Source organism: Rhagoletis zephyria, unplaced genomic scaffold (assembly GCF_001687245.7).
Source record: "Rhagoletis zephyria isolate East Lansing unplaced genomic scaffold, Rhagoletis_zephyria_1.1 Rzeph_scaffold_00609, whole genome shotgun sequence".
Lineage (NCBI taxonomy): Eukaryota > Metazoa > Arthropoda > Insecta > Diptera > Tephritidae > Rhagoletis > Rhagoletis zephyria.
In genome coordinates, this window is record NW_016157693.1 from 192,225 (window position 1) to 214,296 (window position 22,072).

A 22,072-nucleotide genomic window follows, 5' to 3' on the forward strand; every position below is an offset into this window, starting at 1 on the left:
AAGCAAAACGTTGAAAATTATTGAAATCGGACTAAAATTACGGCCGCTTTTCATATAACGGTAAATTTCAGAAATGCTTGAAACTTCAATATTTCGAAATTTAAGGACGCTAATTTACTCAAAATTGATACACCCCGGCTAGATGGTAAGCGGTAGGTTTCGGAAAGGTGAAAAAACATATATTTAATACTTGCGCCGGGTATTTAATGTTCGGCTCCGCCCGAACTTAGACTTTTTTACTTGTTTTATATTTGTTTTATGTTATTCATATTTAGTAACAATTTTAAATTTTTTTTGTCCAACAGTGTGTCGTGTGGAACAACTTAGGTGGACAAAATTCCTTCCCAAATTTCTAGAAAAGAGTAACTTATTATCATAAAGAACATCCGCAAAGCCCTGCCTGAAAAGTTTTTTATATTTTATTTGTTTTTCTATACTTTTTGAAAAACCTCTCATTGTTGGAGTGTATAATTTTGTGTAAAGTTTTAATAATGCATCATACTTCTAGTGTTATTTAACACATCTACTCTACTAAAAAAGATTGTAAACTATTTCTGATATTGTGAAAATGGGGTTCGAAAATTTAAAAAAATTTATAGTTTTTTTTTGTCATTTTTTACCGAAAGTAACATGCCACCTAATGTCACCGCGCTAGATTTTGCATATATCTTAGTAGCATCACTTCTGTTTATAAAAATATGCATTTCATCCAGCACACTAGAGTGAAAATTTTTTATTTTATTTCAGAGCGTATTCTCTATATTTCATGTTTAGAATTTTTCGAAGAGTGGCTATATTACATTCCAAATTCGTGATTGAAATCAGTCATTGGAAGGTGTACGCACAGTTTGATTTGCATTTTCTGTGTTTATGTAATATAATAGTACAACAATTGGAACGAATTTGCTCCGTGATTTTGTTTAAATGCTTTGAAACGTGTCATTTTGGAAATCATAGTTTTTATGTAAAAGGTATGATTTGTCTTCACATTCCAGATGTTTCGCCCAAACGCCGCACTAAAAAAAAATTTAAAATTCAAATTGCGCCTCTCAGAGATGAGATAAATCAACGATTTTTTGTTTCGTGTAAAGGATTTTTATTGTAGAATAAGGGAAAATTACAAAGAATTGCGACTCTGAAGTTGCACAATTACAGGACTCATGGAAAGGACGAGAATTAAAAAAAAAGATTGAAAAAATAAAAAAACAAAAACAGCATAACTCGTAAATGAAGTAGAACCAACGTGGAAGTATAAACTTTCAAATAAGACCAATATCAATACAATCTATGGGGCCATTACAGTGTTATGCGTGTTATATTTGTTACGCTAAGGGTTTTTTGTTAATGTCATCAGATCTACACCGTTAATTCGATTTTCAAAATATATGTGCCAAATTAAAGGGCTTGACCTTTAGATAAGCAGTAAGGTTTAATTTTTTTTTAAAGAGTTGCCACCTGTTAAAAAATTATATTCAAATTATTTAATAAGGTTAATGAATTATGTAAATATTACAATGTGGGTATCAATCGAAATGGCTTTGAAAATACTTTATTTTTAAACTACATGTAGGAGGGTTGCCACCTGTTTAAAAGGTTAAATTTATTTTCAGCTTTTTAACCTTAACTGGTAGAATAATTAATAATAACACAATCAATTGAATAGGAAGGAAGTGAAACAGAAGACGAGAGCATCTCTAACAATGATTCTGATGAAGAACTTATTATAATTAATTAATAATTATAATTATCATTGTTAGCTAGGTTAATTTTAATTTACGATTTGTTGACCNGGTTAAATTTATTTTCAGCTTTTTAACCTTAACTGGTAGAATAATTAATAATAACACAATCAATTGAATAGGAAGGAAGTGAAACAGAAGACGAGAGCATCTCTAACAATGATTCTGATGAAGAACTTATTATAATTAATTAATAATTATAATTATCATTGTTAGCTAGGTTAATTTTAATTTACGATTTGTTGACCATATCACTTTATATTCAATTGTATTGTGTTATTATTAATTATTCTATACCTGTTAAGGTTAAAACGCTGAAATTGAATTTAACTTTTTAAACAGGTGGCAACCCTCCTACATGTAGTTTAAAAATAAANGAGTTTAAGTGACCGCACAGTACGAACGTTGCCAGATGAAAAAATTAAAAATTATTAATTATTCTATACCTGTTAAGGTTAAAACGCTGAAATTGAATTTAACTTTTTAAACAGGTGGCAACCCTCCTACATGTAGTTTAAAAATAAAGCATTTTCAAAGCCATTTCGATTGATACCCATATTGTAATATGTACATAATTCATTAACCTTATTAAATAATTTGAATATAATTTTTTAACAGGTGGCAACTCTTTTCAAAAAAAATAAAACCTTATTGCACATCTAAAGGGCAAGCCCTTTAATTTGACACATACATTTTGAAAATCGTATTAATAGTGTAGATCTGATGACATTAATAAAAAATCTTTAGCGTAACAAATATAACACGCATAACACTGGAATGGCCACATCGATTGTATTGATATTGGTCTTATTTGAAAGTTTATACTTCCACGTCGGTTCTATTTCATTTACGAGTTATGCTGTTTTTGTTTTTTTATTTTTTCAATCTTTTTTTTTAATTCTCGTCCTTTCCATGAGTCCTGTAATTGTGCAACTTCAGAGTCGCAATTCTTTGTAATTTTCCCTTATTCTACAATAAAAATCCTTTACACGAAACAAAAAATCGTTGATTTATCTCATCTCTGACATTCGCAATTTGATTTTGAAAATTTTTTCCCCCAAATCGCCCACTGTGCGCCGCTTTTAGTCGCAATGTAAATGTCAGATCTGTCAGATCAAATCTGTTATTGCAGAGGATCATTTATAAGTAACCCTATTTGTTCAATTTAATATATTTAATCAAAAATAAAGAAAATATGGTATTCTTTTTTACAACACTTTAACACTTAAAAAAACACTAAATAAACAAACTAAAAATTGCCAAAACTAGTCAGAATGTCACTAACTTAATTAGTTGAACACAGGGACATATGCGCGGCGTGGCCAAATGACGTTCATTCAACGGACCCTGTTTGTGGCTTACATTCAAAATTCCAAACAAGAATTGACTACCTCTTAATTAGGTTCTACTTGCTTTTACGCCAACATGTAAACATCGAAATTACCCAGCTAGCCAAACAGGGAGCGTTCCGAAATAAAGATCCGAAAGGAGTCTTAATTTTGAGCTTGTTGGGATTGTTTTTCCGTAAGCTTTAAAAAATTCATCTTTTTCTGAGGGCTTTTGGAGTGATGAGCGTTAATGCTCATTTATGGGAGCATTTTTTGAGCATTCATCTAACGGGACTTAAAAAGAACTTGCAGTGGCGTCTTGCTAAGTGAACTTTATATGAACAGTTTAAAGTCAATCCTTGAGCCGTGAGGTGAATAATTAAAAATACTTTTAAAAACATATCCAGAAAACTATGCAGAAAAGAGGCTGCTGAAATCGTAGATTATATTAAAAAAAGAAAACATGTGAAAATTTTTTAGTTTGTGATAGGCTTGTCTGATCTGTTCTTTAAATGTAAATAAAACGACGTTATTTCACTTACGGCCCAACGTTTCGCTAATCTTCTTAGCATCTTCAGGGGCGTGTTTATTTTATTATCTGTTACAAAAATATAAATACATACATATATATATGATAGTAAGTAAAGGAACAAATACACATACATATACATAAGTACATATAAAAAATTGCAAAAGAACATCTGAGATATTGAACACAAAAAATACTCACATAAAATTCGTCATTAAATTAACTAAATCTACTTTAATCCATACCACCTTCTGTGGTAGCTTTGTCTAAACTAAAAACTAAATTTGAATTCTATAAGCATAACAAGTAGGCGGCAGAAATGTCATCGGTGTCTTCTTTTTTGTTTATTGTGTTTCCCCTTTTTTGTAAGATCCTTAAGCTTTCTAATGTGTATCTGGTTTTTTCTCGTTTTTCTATGACGATTATTTTTGTGTTTGCTAAATTTGCTGAGTGCCCAGTAGTTCGTATGTGTTGTGAAAGCGCTGTACTAGTTTTTTGTTTTTTTTATATCTGTTTCATGTTCATTTAATCGCGTGCCTAGGGCTCGCTGTTCCTATGTACACCTTTCCGCATTCTTCGTTCTCCTTACCATTACATTTAATTTCATAAACTACGTTATTTTGTTGTTGAGGATCTATTGAGCATTTTGTTTTTGTAAAAACTGTGGATAATGTGTAATTAGATTTGTACGCAAGTGTTATGTTTTGTTGTTTTGCAAAGTCGCGGCCGAAGTTTTCGGTCAGCTTTGGAATGTATGTGACACTGTGGTATCTTTTTGTTGTGTTCATTGCATCTGTGCTTAAGATTCTCTTTTGATGATTGTTTGTTTGCATTATTTTTTGTTTTATTAAGTTGTNATCTGTGCTTGAAATTATCTTTTGATGATTGTTTGTTTGCATTATTTTTTGTTTTATTAAGTTGTGTATTAAATGTTCAGGGTAGTTGTTGCTTTTTAGGATCTTCTTAATTTTTTCAATGTTTGCTTCATGGAATTGTTTGTGGCTTATTGTTAATATTTTGTTTATGAGGTTTTTCGCGGTATTTATTTTGTACTAGAGTGCCAGTTACTGTCGAAATTCGACAGTTTTTCTAGTTTTAGAAGCCTTGGAGAGGTTTTCTAACTTAACACGTAGCAAAACTTATACGGTAAAAAATTAACTAACCGGAAAATCTTCTGCTTTGGAACTAAACCATAACTAAAATTTTTTTGTCTGAGAAGGTCTTTGGAGGACTTCGACAGGACTTGGAATTGACCCGATACATTTAAGTTTATCGATAAATTTCAATGATTTGATACATATCGATAGTTCGATGAATTTCAGAACACTAAAATCCGAAAAATCAACAAAATTCGTTAACTCGACAAATTTCGATAACTGTGAAATTCGAGGGCTCAATAAATTTCGATAACTCAAAAATGTAAATTCTTTGGATACTTTTATAAATTTTTACTTTTGACAGCTCCACATTTTTCGAAAACTATCTAAACATTTCGATAACTCATTACACCTGTTAACACGATAAATTTCGATAAGCAGTGATAAATCGTTAAGCTTATATAACCTTGAAATTTCGGTAAATCGATATATTTTGAAAATTCCAAAAACTTCGATTCGTTGAACCAACCAATTTCAGTAGATCAATAATTATCGATAACTCTGTAAGTTGCATTACGACACCTCGATAAATTTTGTTAAGTCTATAAATGATGATAATTCAATAAATATCGATAACTTGATACATTTCTTTAACTTGACAAATTTCGTTAATCCCACACGTTTTTATAGCTATCCGTAAATTTGGACAACTAAGTTTCTGTGTCTATAAATCTCGACAACTCAATAAACATTGATCAGTTTGAATAATTGAATACGTTGCGATAACTTAATAAGCATGGATAAATTTCGATAATTATAAACTTCGATGATTCGATAAATTTCAGTAACCTTTATGGCTGATTTTATTTCTAATTCTTATGTATTTCTCATTCTCTCCATTTTCGCCTTTGTCTCCATTTTCGTCTTTATCTTCACTTTTGCCTTTTTGGTCTTCATCGTTATCACTTGTTTCTTCATCTTCATATTTATCTTTATTTCAAAGTTTAATTTCAAATACGAGGTAAAACAAAATGCGAAACAGCTTAAATTGAACAGGTTGCAAAAAGAACCATACACAAACATGGACATTGTATACGACGATTTCCAACCAATTTCGAAACTATAACAACTCTCCTCACCTACAGAAAATTACCTTTCCAACCGTGTTTTTGGTTTTGAAATCGGTAAATTTACCTTGGTCTTCATCTTTGTTTTTATCTTTCACATCTTTGCTTATATCCTTTTCTTTTTCTATTCACGTAGATGAGATGAGGTGCGATGACGTGATAAGATGTGACGTGATTTTATGTGATGTGATAGGATGTCATGTCATGTGTTGTCATATCCTCTGATTTCATGTCATACGATGGCATATCATGTGATGTCATGCCATTTAATGTGATGTCATATCATATAATGTCATGTCACGTGATATCGTGTGATGTGATATCATATTACGTAATGTAATATCATTTGATGTCTCTTCATATCATGTAATATAATGTGATGTGATATCATTTAATGTGATCACATTCCATGTTCCGATTATTATATCGATAACCCTTTTGATAACTGCGTCGATAAAAATACCGATAACAATATTCATAAACATACAGAAAAATACAACCATTGCAAATTCGATTAATTCATAGATAAATACAACAATCATCAGTATCGATTATTGTACATATCGATAACAATATAAATTACTAAATCGATAACAAAATCAATTATTTAATCGATTATTATACCGATAACAATATCCATTATTGTATCGATTACAATATAGATTATTATATTGATTATTACATCGATTACAATAGCTGTTGTTTAATCAATAACAGTATCGATAACAACATCGATTATTTTATCGATAGCAATGTCGATTATTATATCGATAAAAATATCGGGTTTTATATCGATAACAATATCGATCTTCACCCTCATCCTTTTCTTCATATTTATCTTTATTTTTGCATATTCCTCTTCACCTTTACCTTAAAGTGTTTAAATTTACTTTGATCTTCGTTTTTGCCTGTACCTCTAGGCATCTTTGTTTTTGTTTTTATTCTCAAACCGCTAAACCGCTGAGAACCATTTCCATGTGCATTATTCACCTTGAATTTGACAATTTACTCCCAACCAACCAACTGCCGCTAAAGAAGTTTACTTCATAAATTCAAAAAATGTTCTTACCCTTTTAGTTACCCTAATTCTTATGTATCTGTCATTGTCTCCATTTTCTTTATCTTCACTTTTGCCTTTTTTTTTGACTTCATCGTTCTCATTTATTTCTTCATCTTCATATTTATCTTTATTTCAAAGCTTAATTTCAAATGTGTAGTGAAACAACAGGCGAAACATGTCAAATTGAACATGTTGCAGCAACATCCATACACAATTCGAAAATGTTTAAACAATGGTTTTGGCCGTAATTTTTAACCAATTGTGAAACCACAAAAACTCTGCTCATCTACGGAAAAATGCCTTTCCAACGGTGTTCTTGGTTTTGAAATCGGTTCGGTAGAGTCGCCAAACGAACGGAGACAAAATTTATGTTAGCGTATTAATATATAGATTTCGTTGGTTGCGAAGAGAAGAAATTTATCAGGCGACCAGAAGATGTAGGCTTGCAATACCAGTCCAGAAGAAGGCGATTTTCGCTTCTATGTATACGCGCGTCTAGAAAAGGGATGCTTGAGTTTTCTTCCATTTCCATGGTGAATTGAAGTTTGTTGTGGTATTTGTTCAGATGTTGGAGGATAATATTAGCGTCATTACGTTTGACTATTGCGAAGATGTCATCTACATATTTTGTTATAAATTTAATGTTAATATTAAGTTTTTTGAGCTCTGAAATTGTATTTTCGAGTAAATCGTCCATCACGATATCAGCAATTATTGGTGAAAGGGGGTTGAAAACATGTCTTTATTGTGTTTTTGATTTATACGGTTTTTGTCAAAGAATAAACTATATTTTCCGCCAAAAGACTCCAAAAGAGCTCCGAAATTCACTGAAAAACAGTCATAACATGCACTGAATTCATCGGTTTCGGAGTCATTTTTAGACTCCATTCAGCGTGCCCGCGTAGAACGAAAAATCGCTCATTTAGGGCTCCAAAACGAGCTCATTTATGAGGAAAAAGCTCCGATAGAAGAAGGTTTATAGCTCAAAAAATAGTCTTTTAGGATCCTTTTGGTTAGTCCGGTATTGAGGCAAACATCCCAGTGGGAAAAGTAGTGATGCATTACATGCGTGATAAATAAGGTAATCTATTTATTATGAGTTCTAGATTCTATTATTGCTAAATATGTAATCAGCATTCGAATGTATCCAAAAAGTCGCAAAAATTTCATATTAAATCACATTAATTCTTGCATTACTATTAATGCAAAATTGAATGCCCCACTTTTCTTAGGACATCGCCGTGGGAAAAATAATGCATTTTCGAATTTTGAAAACGGCTCTTTTACTGATTATTTTTTCTATTACAATACATTACATTTTCCCACTGGGATACTATCACCGCAAACATATTCTGAGCGTTCAGAATATATGAGTCCGAAAGGAGTCCTAGGTGAATAAGAAATATGACTTTCAAAATCAAAGAATGTGTGACTCTTATATGAATCTTTTAGGAGTCAATTATAATCCAAGTTATGAGCCAGCTCCTTTTGTCAATATAAAAACAATAAAGATTCGAAATTTATATCTAAACTTGTTTATACAGAATTTGAAAATAATCATAATTAGAAAACTAACAAGTAAGAAAGTCTAAGTTCGGGCGGAGCCGAACATTAAATACCCGGCGCAAGTATTAAATATATGTTTTCCACCTTTCCGAAAGCTACCGCTACATGATAAGCCGGGGTGTATACATTTTAAGTAAATTAGCGTCCTTAAATTTCGAAATATTGAAATTTCAAGCATATCTGAAATTTACCGTTATATGAAAAGCGTCCTCAATTTTAGTCCGATTTCAACAATTTTCAAAGTTTTGCTTATATGTGGCAAGCACAATAACCACACCGAGTTTGGTACAAATTGGTAGAACGGTTACCGATATACTTATATGTGATCATAGTGGGCGGTGCCACGCCCATTTTCCAAAATTTTAACATAAACGTATTTCTTGGTAAAGAATTGTTGCAAGCATCAATTTTGAATAAATTAGCTTCAATATTTACTGATTTATCGAAGATTTTGTATTTCTCTAAATTACCGTTATATGGGATGTGGGCGTGGTTATTGTCCGATTTTAAAAAGTTTCGGCGATTTTTTATGCTGTACCAAGGCCAACAACTGTGCCAAGTTTGGAAGAAATTGGTGTAGCGGTTACCAAGATATACATATGTAACCATAAGTGGGCGTGGCTACGCCCATTTGCCAAAATTTTGTAATATTCTTATTTTTCGTCTAAAACTCATTGCAAATATCAATTTTGAGTGAATTATCTTCAGTAGTTACTAAAATATCGCAGTTTTCGTTTTTCTGAAAATTACCGTTATATGGGAGGTAGGCGCGGTTATTAACCGATTTCGCCCATTTTCAATACAGTCCGTCCCACCCCCAAAAGAAGTTCACGTACCAAGTTTCGTTAAGATATCTCAATTTTAACTCGAGTTATCGTGTGCACAGACGGACGGACGGACGGACAGACAGTCACCGCTTAATCGATTTCTCTTTTCATTCTGATCATTTATGTATACATTTGTCTATATCTATCTCGATTCGTTTTGCCTGTTACAAACAACCGTTATGTGAACAAAGTTATAATACCCTTGTGCACAAGTGCGCTCGGGTATAAAAATAAACCAAATTCAGCTGCAGCTGCTACTATTAAGTGTATGTATATGGGTAAGGCTTCCTCAAGTGGGCACCGAATTTACCAACATTAATATTTTTCAATGATATTCAGGCAGCGCCGAGTTTTGTAGTCGAACAGTACACTGTGTAATTTTTGTTGCAAAATTCCAAATAGTTTCTTTTTAATCAACAATTGAAAATTTTTGCAGTGTTTTGGAAATTTTTATTTTTCTTTGAAAGTAAGTGTCCGAATGAAAAAATTTTTTGGGTGCAGATTTAGGAAACATTAAACTATACAATGAAATTATTTGCGTTACAAAAATTACTATTTTTTTTGCTTTTCGATCAATTTTTTATGAAAAATTGAATTTTTAAGTAATTTCGTGGACGAACATTTTTAACAACTACTTATGTAATAAACATTTCTGCAGTTATGTATGAAAAAATGCGTACATTTCGATATAGTTTGGTTGGAATGAATTTTTATTTGCCAGCGTGCGGGCCCGACTCGCGTGGCTGGATCGCGCGCAATCCGTATTGCCTTCTTGCGCAAGAAAGAAATGCACGTTTCAATCGTTCCACTTTTATTTTTCGTGCTCGAATTTCGCATGCCGCGGGATTCGGGCGCGCACGCTGCCAAATAGAAATTCATTCCGACCAAACTATATCGAAATGCACGCATTTTTTTTCATAGATAAATGCAGAAATGTTTATTACATAAGTAGTTGTTAAAAATTTTCGTCCACGAGGCGCTGAAATTGCTTAAAAATTCAACTTTTCATAAAAAATTTATTGAAAAGAAAAAAATAAACAATTTTTGTAACGCAAATAATTTCATTGTATAGTTTAATGTTTCTTAAATCTGCACCCACAAAATTTGTTCATTCGGACACTTACTTTCAAAGAAAAATAAAGATTTCCAAACCACTGCAAAAATTTTCAATTGTTGATTAAAAAGAAACTATTTGGAATTTTGCAACAAAAATTACACAGTGTACTGTTCGACTACAAAACTCGGCGCTGCCTGAATATCATTGAAAAATATTAATGTTGGTAAATTCGGTGCCCATTTGAGGAAGCCTTACCCATATACGTATGTCGGAATATTTATATGTACTGAGGTATGTATACATACATATGTATATGCACATATGTATGTATGGTATAATAAAAATAATAATAGTAGATTGGCGCTTACACATATGTTAGTGTTTGGCCGAGCTTCTCCTCCGACTTGTGGCACAATAAGAGTCCAATGTGACTCATGTTGAGGCTCATTTGATGAATGAATTTAAACGCATATATGTATATAAGTCGAACTTCGAAGGAAGGGAAATTACGCTCATTTCGGATTCTTAAATGAGATCATTTTGAGCATAAAGGCTCCGAAATAGGACTCCTTAAAGACTCATTCATGTCTCCAAATGTTTGCTGGGATCTAAATCATTTCCTTAAATTGATTATATATTTCTTTTGTATTCATTATTCTTTTAGGTTATGTGGGTCAGGCGAACAACAGAAAAGGTCTCTTTATTAACTGTTGGCAACATCACATACAGCGGCGACCCACGAATTCGCGTCAAGTTTCAGTATCCAAATAATTGGCGGCTGCTCATTAATCCCACGCACAGGGAGGATGCTGGCGTCTATATGTGTCAAGTTTCAACGCATCCTCCGCGAGTTTTTACAACAAATCTAACCATTATGGGTAAGCTCATACAAAGATGCAAATACAAACACATATTCGCAAGATCGTGTAATTTAATCTTCTTTCAAGATGCCAGCTAGGCACACCTCTTTATGGGAGCTACTGAACACAAAGATATGGGCGGACGCTTTTACTTGTATGCATGTGCATACATATTTATATAAGTTATGTACTTACGTATTTATGTGTATACCCTGCAGTGAAATCCCAAACTAGTCAGGAAAAATACTTGTACCAAGTACAAACGATTTATTCATGCTCTGTTTCTACTTCGACAGTTTAAACTTAAAACTATTAATTAATACAATAAAGTAAACCAAATATTATTACTTTTATTTTGGTATATTGTAAACCATTAAAGGGAGTACGTATTCAATTATACAAGACCTGTTAAATAATGATTAATATTCATAATGATTATTAATTAAAGCATGTTTCTTTGGATAACCGTTTAATGAGTAATAATTAATTACGTAAAAAAACGTTAATTAATTCATTAATTTTAATTACATCATTATTTTGTTATTTGTGTCATTTTCAATTATTTTTGACTTGTTTTAATTACAAGAACTTGTTTTAATATCAAGAAAAACTATTGACAAAAGTTAAAAATATTTAACAACTGCTTGAATTATTTATTTATTTTATTCTTATCCAAATCTCAAATTTTAAACATTAATTATTACTTTTATAAAATTTTAAAAAGAAAAGACTGGAATGTGCAAAGTTAATGGATTTAATTTATTTTAATGAAAACTCTTATTTTTATTTTAGTTCACTCAAAAATGAACTAAAGTATTCATTTTATTTTTAACTAGAATGTTTTCTTTTGCATATTCAATATTATTAAAAAAGATAAAAATATAGTATTTATTGTACCTGAAACCTTTTACTTTTAATAACACTTAATGAAAAATGTGTAATATATTAAAGTGGACTTAATCAAAAGTGTTTTATTGTATATTCATTAATTCATTTTATTTTTTGGCTCCCAAAGTAGTCGTTTTGGTCCATTATTGGACTAGTATTTTTCTGTCTATTTTGAACTAGTATGAGACTGGTATATTTCTGACCGAAATCTGACAATTGCCATCTCGTAGGACATCCCCATGTTAAAAATACAAGTTGATTGCATGGAAAAAAGGTAGTTGGCTAACTAGTTGGGCATGCGGTTCATACTAGTTGTGAGGTAGTTTACAACTAAATAGTACATTTGACTACAGGGTATCTATACACTTGTATGTATGTATGTACTTTGGGATTGTATAATGCAGCTGTTCTAAGGCGAGGCGATTGTGTCCATTGTTGGCTCTGGGTGCTTTGCATACAAACACACAAATATTTAATTTGGTCTGTAATGTTTTGTATATGTTCTTTTTTTGACGCTCCATTTAATTAAATTTCCTCTACTTTTTTTTTATTTTTTTGTATAATAAACGATTGCGCATTTTCCTTCTTCAGTGGCACAAAATAATCGCTTCGCAAATTTGACGCTTCCTTCTCGTGCAGGCTTAACTTTGTTAATTGATTAATACATACACGAAAGCAAGGAAAATACTGCATTAAGTGCTAAAGAACAAATTAATGAGATAATGATGAGCAAAATTTCTCTAATTGCATGCAGGACTTATTCATGTACATGGAGCTTAGTATTAGTCCTTGATGGTGGAAATCTTGTCCCCGATATTTTCATGAATTAAAGAGCAAATACATATTAAGCCAACGGACTCAGATGCCGTAACATTTCATAGCACGGACTCCTCTGGAATAAAATAAAATATAATATTTTGTATTTTCCAGAGCCCCCTTTACGTCTAATAGACGATCAAGAACGGGAAGTAAGTGACCGCTTTTACAAAGCAGGCAGCACCATAGATCTTTATTGCCAAGTCTCGCGTAGTTTTCTACTTAAAGAGAGGGTTAAAATTGAAAACTCTGTACAACCATACGAGCAGAATCAAACAAAAGTAAATCCTAGCAAAGGCCACATAGGAGCCAACCGCTTGGGTTCCGGATACAATGAACTATTATCGAATAACAACCAAAGCAATACTAAGCTGTCAGGCCATGCGTTTGAAAAACAATTCATCAGCATGATATTTTGGGCAAAGGACGGCGAAGTATTACCTTCTACAATAATTAAACAGTCCAGGTAAATTTTAATATACATATGTATGTACTTTAAAATGATCATACACCCAGCTTCACTTGAATAGGTAATTTTCTGGCATAGGCATAGGAGAATCTTCGCTTTTATCTGAGAAAAATATTCTAATTTGTTTCAGAGATTGACAAACGATGCTGTTTTTGTGACTTTAAGCCTGCTCACATTAAAAACGGGGGATGAACGAACACCAGCGCATAGCGTGCAGTGCTTGCAAACACGGTTGCCGTTTTGGTCCAAATGGACCAAATTTGGTCAATTTCTTTTCGTTTGGTCAATTGGTCCAATTCTTTTTAAAATGGTCCATTTCACAAGCCTTTGGTTAGGTTATTATCACCCTTTCACTTCATGCAATAGTTTTTCTATTTATTTGATGAATGTTCCGCCCTATGTTGAATATCGCCATCGTCATTAAAAGTGACGATGCGGCCATCGTCAGCCATGTTACTGATGCGCTGACGATCGTCGACGATGATGATGACGGTATTCAGCATAGGGCCGATTGGCAGCACCTGCTAAAAGTGTGAACTCGCCTTGCCTTCTCATTTACCTTACTAACACATTTGCAAATTTTACGTTGGTTAAAAAGAGACAACTAAATAAGGCCATAAGTCGGAGGTAGACGGAAGATCACATGTACACAAATGTTTACATCACGTTTTGNCCTACAAGAATTGTGTGATGGAAATTAACACATTCTCATTTACCTTACTAACACATTTGCAAATTTTACGTTGGTTAAAAAGAGACAACTAAATAAGGCCATAAGGCGGAGGTAGACGGAAGATCACATGTACACAAATGTTTACATCACGTTTTGCATATTGCTCTTAAAAAGTTGATAGAAGTACATGATTGAGATCTCCATCACCAGTGAGTATCACATGATCAATCAAATGACTATCACTGTTCTTGTAGGGTGCAAATATGGCATGGCTAATCATCTGTCAAAGCACGCTTCAAAAATATCGCGATTTCTTGCTAATTTCAATTACTCGGTGACCAATATTAAAACGGCTGGCAAAAATATGGAAAGGAAAACTGCAGTGAAAACCCTAACCAGTTAGAAAAAATACTAGTTCATAAACTAGTATGTGCCTACCGGTTCGATATTTTCGAAGAACTTAAGCGTTCAGCGACATCTTCCTTTGAATTTCCAAAGCCTAAATTAAAACGCAATTAATTGATTTTCTTACAAATGTCGGATGTGGCGTCACGTGACGACTACTGGTTCTGGTTCTGGGATCGCAGGTTCGAGGCCGCTTGTAGGTGGTTAAGATTTTTAAAGTTAGATCAATGTAAGTAGGAATAATTATTTCAATTTAAATATAAATAACAAACTTAATAATCTAGTTGCATTACAAAAAAAAGAAACAAATATATGGGAAGAAATACTTGTGCCATAAAAAAATAGATTAAAAAAAAATATTTTTTTTTTTAATCAAATTTAAGAATAACTAAAAAAACCCTAAATAAAAATATAAATAAAAGACATATTATAAAAAAACAAAAAAAATAAAAAAAAAATCCCTGCGCCCGGGCTTGAACCTGGTACCTAACACATACCACGCGAGTGCTTTGCTCTGTCGGCCATTGCGACTGTTGGAGCGNTAAATCCCTGCGCCCGGGCTTGAACCTGGTACCTAAGGCATACCACGCGAGTGCTTTGCTCTGTCGGCCATTGCGACTGTTGGAGCGCCGCGAGCAAAAAGGCATACTAATGCTTTTCATAGGGGATGAATTGGCAGACTATCTCATCAACTGGTATGATGCTACTAGTATTTCTACTAGTAGATGCTGATGCATAGCCTGACAATTGACATCTCGTAGGACATCGCAATGTTAAAAATACCAGTCGCTAACATTGAAAAAGGATAGAACGTGAACTAGTTGGGCTGAAACGCAAACTGGTAGAATTCTAGTTCACAACTAGTAGCTTTCCCGGCAGGGAGCATTTAGCACATGACAATAATATTCGATTTCAATCGAAAAGATATTAAACATCTTGAAATTATTACACCACATAAAGTTCTTTCTGATACTGATGTATCAATTTTGCCGCTACTCGTCCACTTTCCTGCATTGGTAAATGATGCAGAAATAATTGAATTTCAATTTCGCAAATTGAGGCTGAGAGAAGGTAACTTCAAAAACTGTACCAATACAGAACGTTTTTGGGATCAAGTGAGTTTGATTAAAAATGGATTCGGTGAAGCGGCCTTTGGAAAATTGTGTGATTTAGTTCATAACATCTTGAGTCTGCCTCACAGTTCCGCAGCAGCTGCGCGCAATTTTTTTGATTTAACATTAATAAAAACAAAATTAAGAAACTAATTATAATTTAAAACTTTAAATAAAGTAATGTTAATAATATACAATTGTAATGCACATTGGATAATATATTAAAAAAAATCGTTATAAAGACTCAATTGGCATATTTTCTTGATAAAGAGGAATAAACTCCACTCAATTTCCCGATGTAATAAAAACTGGTCCATTTCTTATATTACCATTTGGTCCATTTTTTGGTCCGAAAAATAAATTGGAAATGGCAACCGTGCTTGCAAATACAGCCACCGCAAGTGAACGATACTTATAACAGCTCATACTGATATTGACTTCGGCAAACCGGCATTCCGAGTGAACGTGCACGAAACCAGCAACCACCGTATTAATAAAATAAAATTGTTGAATATAATTGTTATAAGGCCATAAAATAACAAAAAACAAATTTTGACTATTTGGATAAAAATATTTAGCAAAACGAAGAAAAGTTTAACATTTTAACACGCAGGAAAAACTTAAGCAGTTTTGCTTAAATTTAAGCAAAACGGCAACGCTGCTTGCTTCGCCAACCGTCCAAATGAGCTCTCACGCTTTCGGTAACCGTTCAAATGCCGCGTTTGCTAGTTTCGAGAAGGACCATTCGGAATACTGGTTTGCCGAAGTCAATATCAGTATGAGCTGTTATAAGTATCGTTTATTTGTGGTGGCTGTATTTGCAAGACAGCACGCTATGCGCTGGTGTTCAGTCATCCTCTAATTTCTTTTATACCGGGGACAGGCATCTGGTATTTCTTCGTAGCATTTCCAAAGTACCATATGTCTGTCACCAAATATTATAATATTCTCCAAAATACTACGTGAGCAGCCTAGTATTTTTTGTAGAAAGAATACAACTTTCCGAAGGTTGTAATTTTGTGGTATTCTCATCGTGAGTGGGCATTTCGCACTGAACATACCCAAAAATGACAGACGTCAGCTGCTCATTTATCAAAAAATCATTAAAATTTTCGCGCGATTGAAGCCAAAAGTTTGTACCGCAAGTTTTGATGTAATATATAAGCAATTTTTGCATTATTTTTGCATTTTTATGTTTATGTCTTGTTTTTCAAAAACATGTGATTTGACACTGAAATACTAAGTTAATGACTGTCACTATGGTAGTATTTTAAATACCACAATAAATTTACCAGAATGTAAATACCAGATGTCTGTCCCCGGTATTAGGTATCGATACTACTAAGTTAACGCGCTGCTCAATCATACAAAGCAGCAGTATTGATTGAGTATGCAATAGTTGGCGTTCAACGCATGCCAGTATCTGATTTGTTTCACACGCCTGAAGAGGTATAGTAAGTGTACCGCTATTGTGGGTTAAGTGTTGTAAATTAAATTGTCGTTAAAAACTCCCTAAGCATTAACAAGCGAATATAGATCCAACTTTTGCATTTTTAATTCGAGAAAATGAAGAATTTGTAGAATTCGTAGATCAAGCGCGTCCTAATTTTGCGAAACAAGTCAAAAACTTGCAAACATTTTAACCAGCTGTATCCCCGGCCTGTGATTTATGAAAAAACACGAAATATATGCAAAACTAAAAACCTACACCGAAATTACAGAAAGCCTATTGTGGAATCAACTTATTATTGTTGTGGTACTGCAGTATAGAACTAAAATTTAAGAAAACAGGTAATGTTCATGCTACCACAGGGAAGATTATGAATAAGTTAAGCAGTAATCCTTTAAAAACTAAAAAACAAAGGACACCAACAAATGCACATCTAAGATACTAGAGAAGAGAAACTAGAATTTATGCTGGCTCAACGAATTTAATAACAATTTTCGAAAGGTGGAAAATTTTTTCACTCACACCAAGATTGAGAGGGGTTGTAGCGGTGTAGAAAACGGTGTTGTGATTTGGAACTTTTGAGCTTAAATTTCAAGGAAAGGGACATACAATTCTTATAATTAATTACATAAGTACATAGGACATATTTCCAACTTCTTTAAAATCGACGATAACGAATAATACCGCTCATAGGATGAACGTAAACCTTTTCGGCCGACGAGAAAAATGGCAAGGACCAGGAGTCCTTAAATGATTTAAAATACCTATATAACAGACTTTTGAACAGGATTTTGGAATGAAGCTTCTTAGCCGACTTCGGAGGGTGAAGGGGGGTTAGAAAGAGATAGGCTGCATTGAACGTTTAACGCTACTGTGGAGGGGAAAGCAAGAGGGATAAAGACAAACACAAACACAAGGAATAAGACAAAGGCGAAACCAAAGCCAAATGCCAAGACTAATATTAAGATTTAAACAAATCCCTGCTGCATGAAATGCACTAGGGCGCCCTCCTTGAATGAAGAGGTAAGTACCAAATACCAGTCAGAAAATAAATGAAATGAAGCTTCTCAGATGCCTACAGGTCCAGATATAAGCTCGAAATTTTAAGAATATGTAACTATTCAAGGAATGCGGGGTGTATTTCTCTAGAGCATTCATCAGAGTGCATATTAAGGTAACGAATATAGAAAGGCCCTATTTAACATTTTTTCTTTAAAAGTCTTAATTGAATTCAAGTTTGTTGGACGCGTTTCAAGCGCCTATTTTATTGGTGTCTTTAATTGACTAAAAGCTACAGCAGATGTATCAAACTCTATTTACTTTTAGTGTGTAATCGACTTTTGTACAAAGTTCGTTTTTGGAAGAAAATGAGTTCTGTATTCAAAGGTACCCAGTGGGAAATGTAGTAATGCATTACAAGTGTGATGAATAATGTATCTTATGAGTTCTAGATTCTATTACTTTTAAACGTGTAATCAGTATTCTAATGTATCAAAAAAATAGCAAACAATTCATATCAAATCGCATTCATTCCTGCATTACTGGTGATGCATTACAGCCTTTACATGTTTGTCTAATTTTATATTCAAGCACCTCGGAAAAGTGGCTAATAAGTCGTGTTTCGATCATGGACGCCAAACTGCTTGATAGTGGAAATTATTCGTGCTCCATTGGAAAACTCTTCACTGCTATTGTGCAGGTACAAGTGCTGGCAGGTAAGAGAATTCAGTTAAAAAGGGTACTTAATTTTGTCCACGGTTAATATAAATCCAGCATAGAAAAATTTTTTAAGTAAGATATTATTTAAGTAAGAAATGATTCTGTAGACATCAAAAAAGATACCAAAGTGATAAGTGAGTAAAATTTGCTGGTACTTCATATGAAGACTTCTTGAAGGCGTAGCGCACTGGAGCCAAAGTTCACATTGTTCTATAGAGACTCTAAAAATTAAAATTAATTTTTTTTTCATCTAATACCCAAAATCGATACTTCCATAGTCGAAGTAATCACATATAAATTTTGGTCCCGAATGGAGTTGATTAAAGCCTCTATGCCTCTATGGAGACTAAACAAATTAGAACTATTTTTTTTTTTAATAAGCAAAATCGATACTAAGATATCACATATTAATTTTGGTCCCGATTGGAGTTGGTTAAGACGTCTTCATAGTGTAATCTGTACTTTTACCCCTGTGCGACACGCCTTAACCGTCTCCAATCGGGACCACAATTTATACGTGATCTCTTCGAATATAGTAGCATCGACGTAGGTGTTGAGGCTTAAAAAATCTGATGTAAAAATGCCTTCCTTTGTTTAAGGGCCACCCTAATGTACATAATTTAAAAGATCTCGTTTAAAAGAAAAAGTCATTAAGAATAATGCAATTTAAATATATATGTAGGTATATCTCCGATAACACTGTGGAACAGCTATCTTAGGACCCCAACCAAACGGCAGGCGAACCCTAATAGGGTAAGATCGCAATGCCGCCAGACCTATCTTATTTTTTAATTAACAAAATTTAGGGAATATGTAGTGTTTTATGTGTTTAGTACTAGGTTTATATATAAGTAGATTATCCTCATTTTCAAGCTAAACTCCCTAATCTGTGACTATAAAAAGAAATAAGCCATACGAAATTCATCCCTCCTAATCTGAGATTAAACCCTTGACTTTTCGGTGTCCCACCTAGTTTTATTGATTAATTTTGCGAAGAAGAGAAGAAATGCCATATGTAAAAGTAAACAAAAATGGACGCTGGCAAGGAAAAGAGGTTTGTAAAGGTAAAATATTAAGTTAAAACATATTTTAATTGTAAGAATGCATGATTATCTGCTTGCTTGGGTAGGCGGCCCTTTTACAGGTAGCAGGTAGGAAAGGTACGTTAAACCGTTACTTACCTATGTTGAATTCGAAGTGCTGGTTTTTATATAAGTTTTAGAGAATATTTTTATAAATCAATATTCAATACTGGCAGATACTTTTCGTGGGAGGTAACTTTCGCCAGATGTTTCAAAGTTCGCCAAAAATTTGGGAAATTGTCTTATATTCTCAGTGCCAAATTTTGTACATACTACTAATGGGACTATTTCATCACCAAACTTAATAGGCTCAGATATTATAATGTTGCATATATGTAATACTCCTGAATTGCCAGTAACAGCTAGTACCGTCCCAAAAAACATTACAATAAAATATATTGTTTTCAGAGCGAGGCAGGCTTATATGATTATTTCAAAAGTGAGATAAAAGGTCATCAGCGCTTCAATGACAGAAAAACTTTATACGATAAGCAGTTAAGAATTGTTGTTGAATTTTGTCTTTAATTTTACTATTTTCTTTGTATGGAGCAGGGATGAAGAGATGTGTGTAATCTGCAACGCTGTGTACACCCCGCGACAAACGATAGCACATCAACATTTTGTACCAGTTTTGACTACTTTTCTTTTGATTTTTTAAGGTTCATTACTTTTATATAAAAGCATAGCTAACAAATCTATACATAGTATAAAGGAAAGTCGAGATTCTCTGTACTCGAAAACTACTGAACGGATTTTGACGAGATTTTCTCTAATATACTCTGTCTCGACAGGAGAGGGATCTTTTTTTACTTAGAATTTTAACATGGTTGCCACCCTTATAAAAAACTATAAGATCCGCACCGTTCGTTGGATTACAAAAGATGAGATGTCAAATGAAAGGGATTGGCCTCTAGAAAAGCACTAACATTTTTTTAATAGAGTTGCCACCTGTAAATAAAATTACCATATTCAATCATAAGCGTAGGCATCAGTTCTGTACCGTCACTATCAAACGAAAAGACTTAGCCTCTGGATGTGTAATAACGTATTATTTTTCTGAGTAGGGCTGCCACCTGTTTAAAAACTATAAGATCTATACCGTTCGTTGGATAAAAAAATGGTGACAGGTAATAAGATCAACGGAAATAAGGTCAATTGACTTTATTTCCCACCCTGGTGCGAAATAAAGTCAATTGACATTATTACCTTTTTAAAAACGAAATAAAATCCATTGACATTATTTCTCTTTCAAACATTAAATTTGCTTAGCTTCGCGGCGGCCCGCGTCAGCGCGCCACACCGCCGCGCCGCGCTCGCGCCCCGCGTACCCCACGCAAATGGCACTTTTGTAAAAAAAAAATAACATTTCAATACATTTTTGTGAAATCCTTTGGGTGCACTTCTTTTTCTCAACTAAAATTTTCTAATTTATAAAGGCTATTCAACTGGTTTATCTTATTTTATGATTGCACTTTTGTTTGGAAAATGTAGCTTTATTTTATTGCTAAATGTGAATGATTAAAAGAAATGCCACCTTTTTTGGCCCTTTTATTTTTCTGTTTTGCACACTTTGGCACTTTTTTATCCTCAATATGGCACCTCATAACTAAGGATAGTTGCCAGCCCTGATTGGAAGATTTCTGCTGCGTTTTGGGGCAACAACTTGTCTGCAGTAAAAAGCATATAATTTGTTTCAAAAGTGTGTGAAAACCAATCAATTAACTTATATGATCTCGGTTCCGATATTAAATAATCAATAATTGTTTATACCCGCATTTTGGCACATTGGCTCGTTGAATGTGCTATCTAATAAATAGTGTCGTCATTCTCCTTAGCTGCTTTTAAATGATGTCGTCACAAATTGGTGGCGGAGACATGAACACAGTGTAAGAAAATTCTTTTTCTTTAATTGTTTCCTTATAGAAAAGTTGGTTTATTTTCCACCTTAGACATTCCGAATTCGTCCAAAATATGCTAATTTAAAACACAGAATTCTTTCAGTGTTCCTCCGGGGTTTTTGGACATGTATTGTTTCTTCAATTTAATAATGTTCGCTTTATTTTTGTGGAAACGAAACATGTTTTGCAAGTTATGGATCATTTCTACACTCTTTCTTCAAATATTTCTCGTATTCCAGCTGTGCGCAGGCGTTTAGTTTTTCGCATCGTATTTTTACATATTCGTAATTTAAATTTTTTAATAAAATCAAATGGTGGTAGTTCATGATTGTGTGTGGATTAATATCACAACACTGAGGATTTGGCAATA

General features: G+C 33.3%; 1 protein-coding gene across 1 annotated transcript in view; it reads left to right on the forward strand.

Moving 5' to 3' along the window:
- dpr18 (defective proboscis extension response 18) overlaps window positions 1-18,718 on the forward strand; it is a gene marked incomplete at its 3' end in the record, with an annotated part of 204,664 nt that extends 185,946 nt beyond the window's left edge. The window contains exons 6-8 of the mRNA XM_017613081.1: window positions 10,995-11,208; window positions 13,009-13,360; window positions 18,594-18,718. Coding sequence (XP_017468570.1) covers window positions 10,995-11,208; window positions 13,009-13,360; window positions 18,594-18,718 — 691 coding nt within the window. The remainder of the gene's footprint in view (window positions 1-10,994; window positions 11,209-13,008; window positions 13,361-18,593) is intronic.
- Window positions 18,719-22,072: the final 3,354 nt, after the last annotated feature.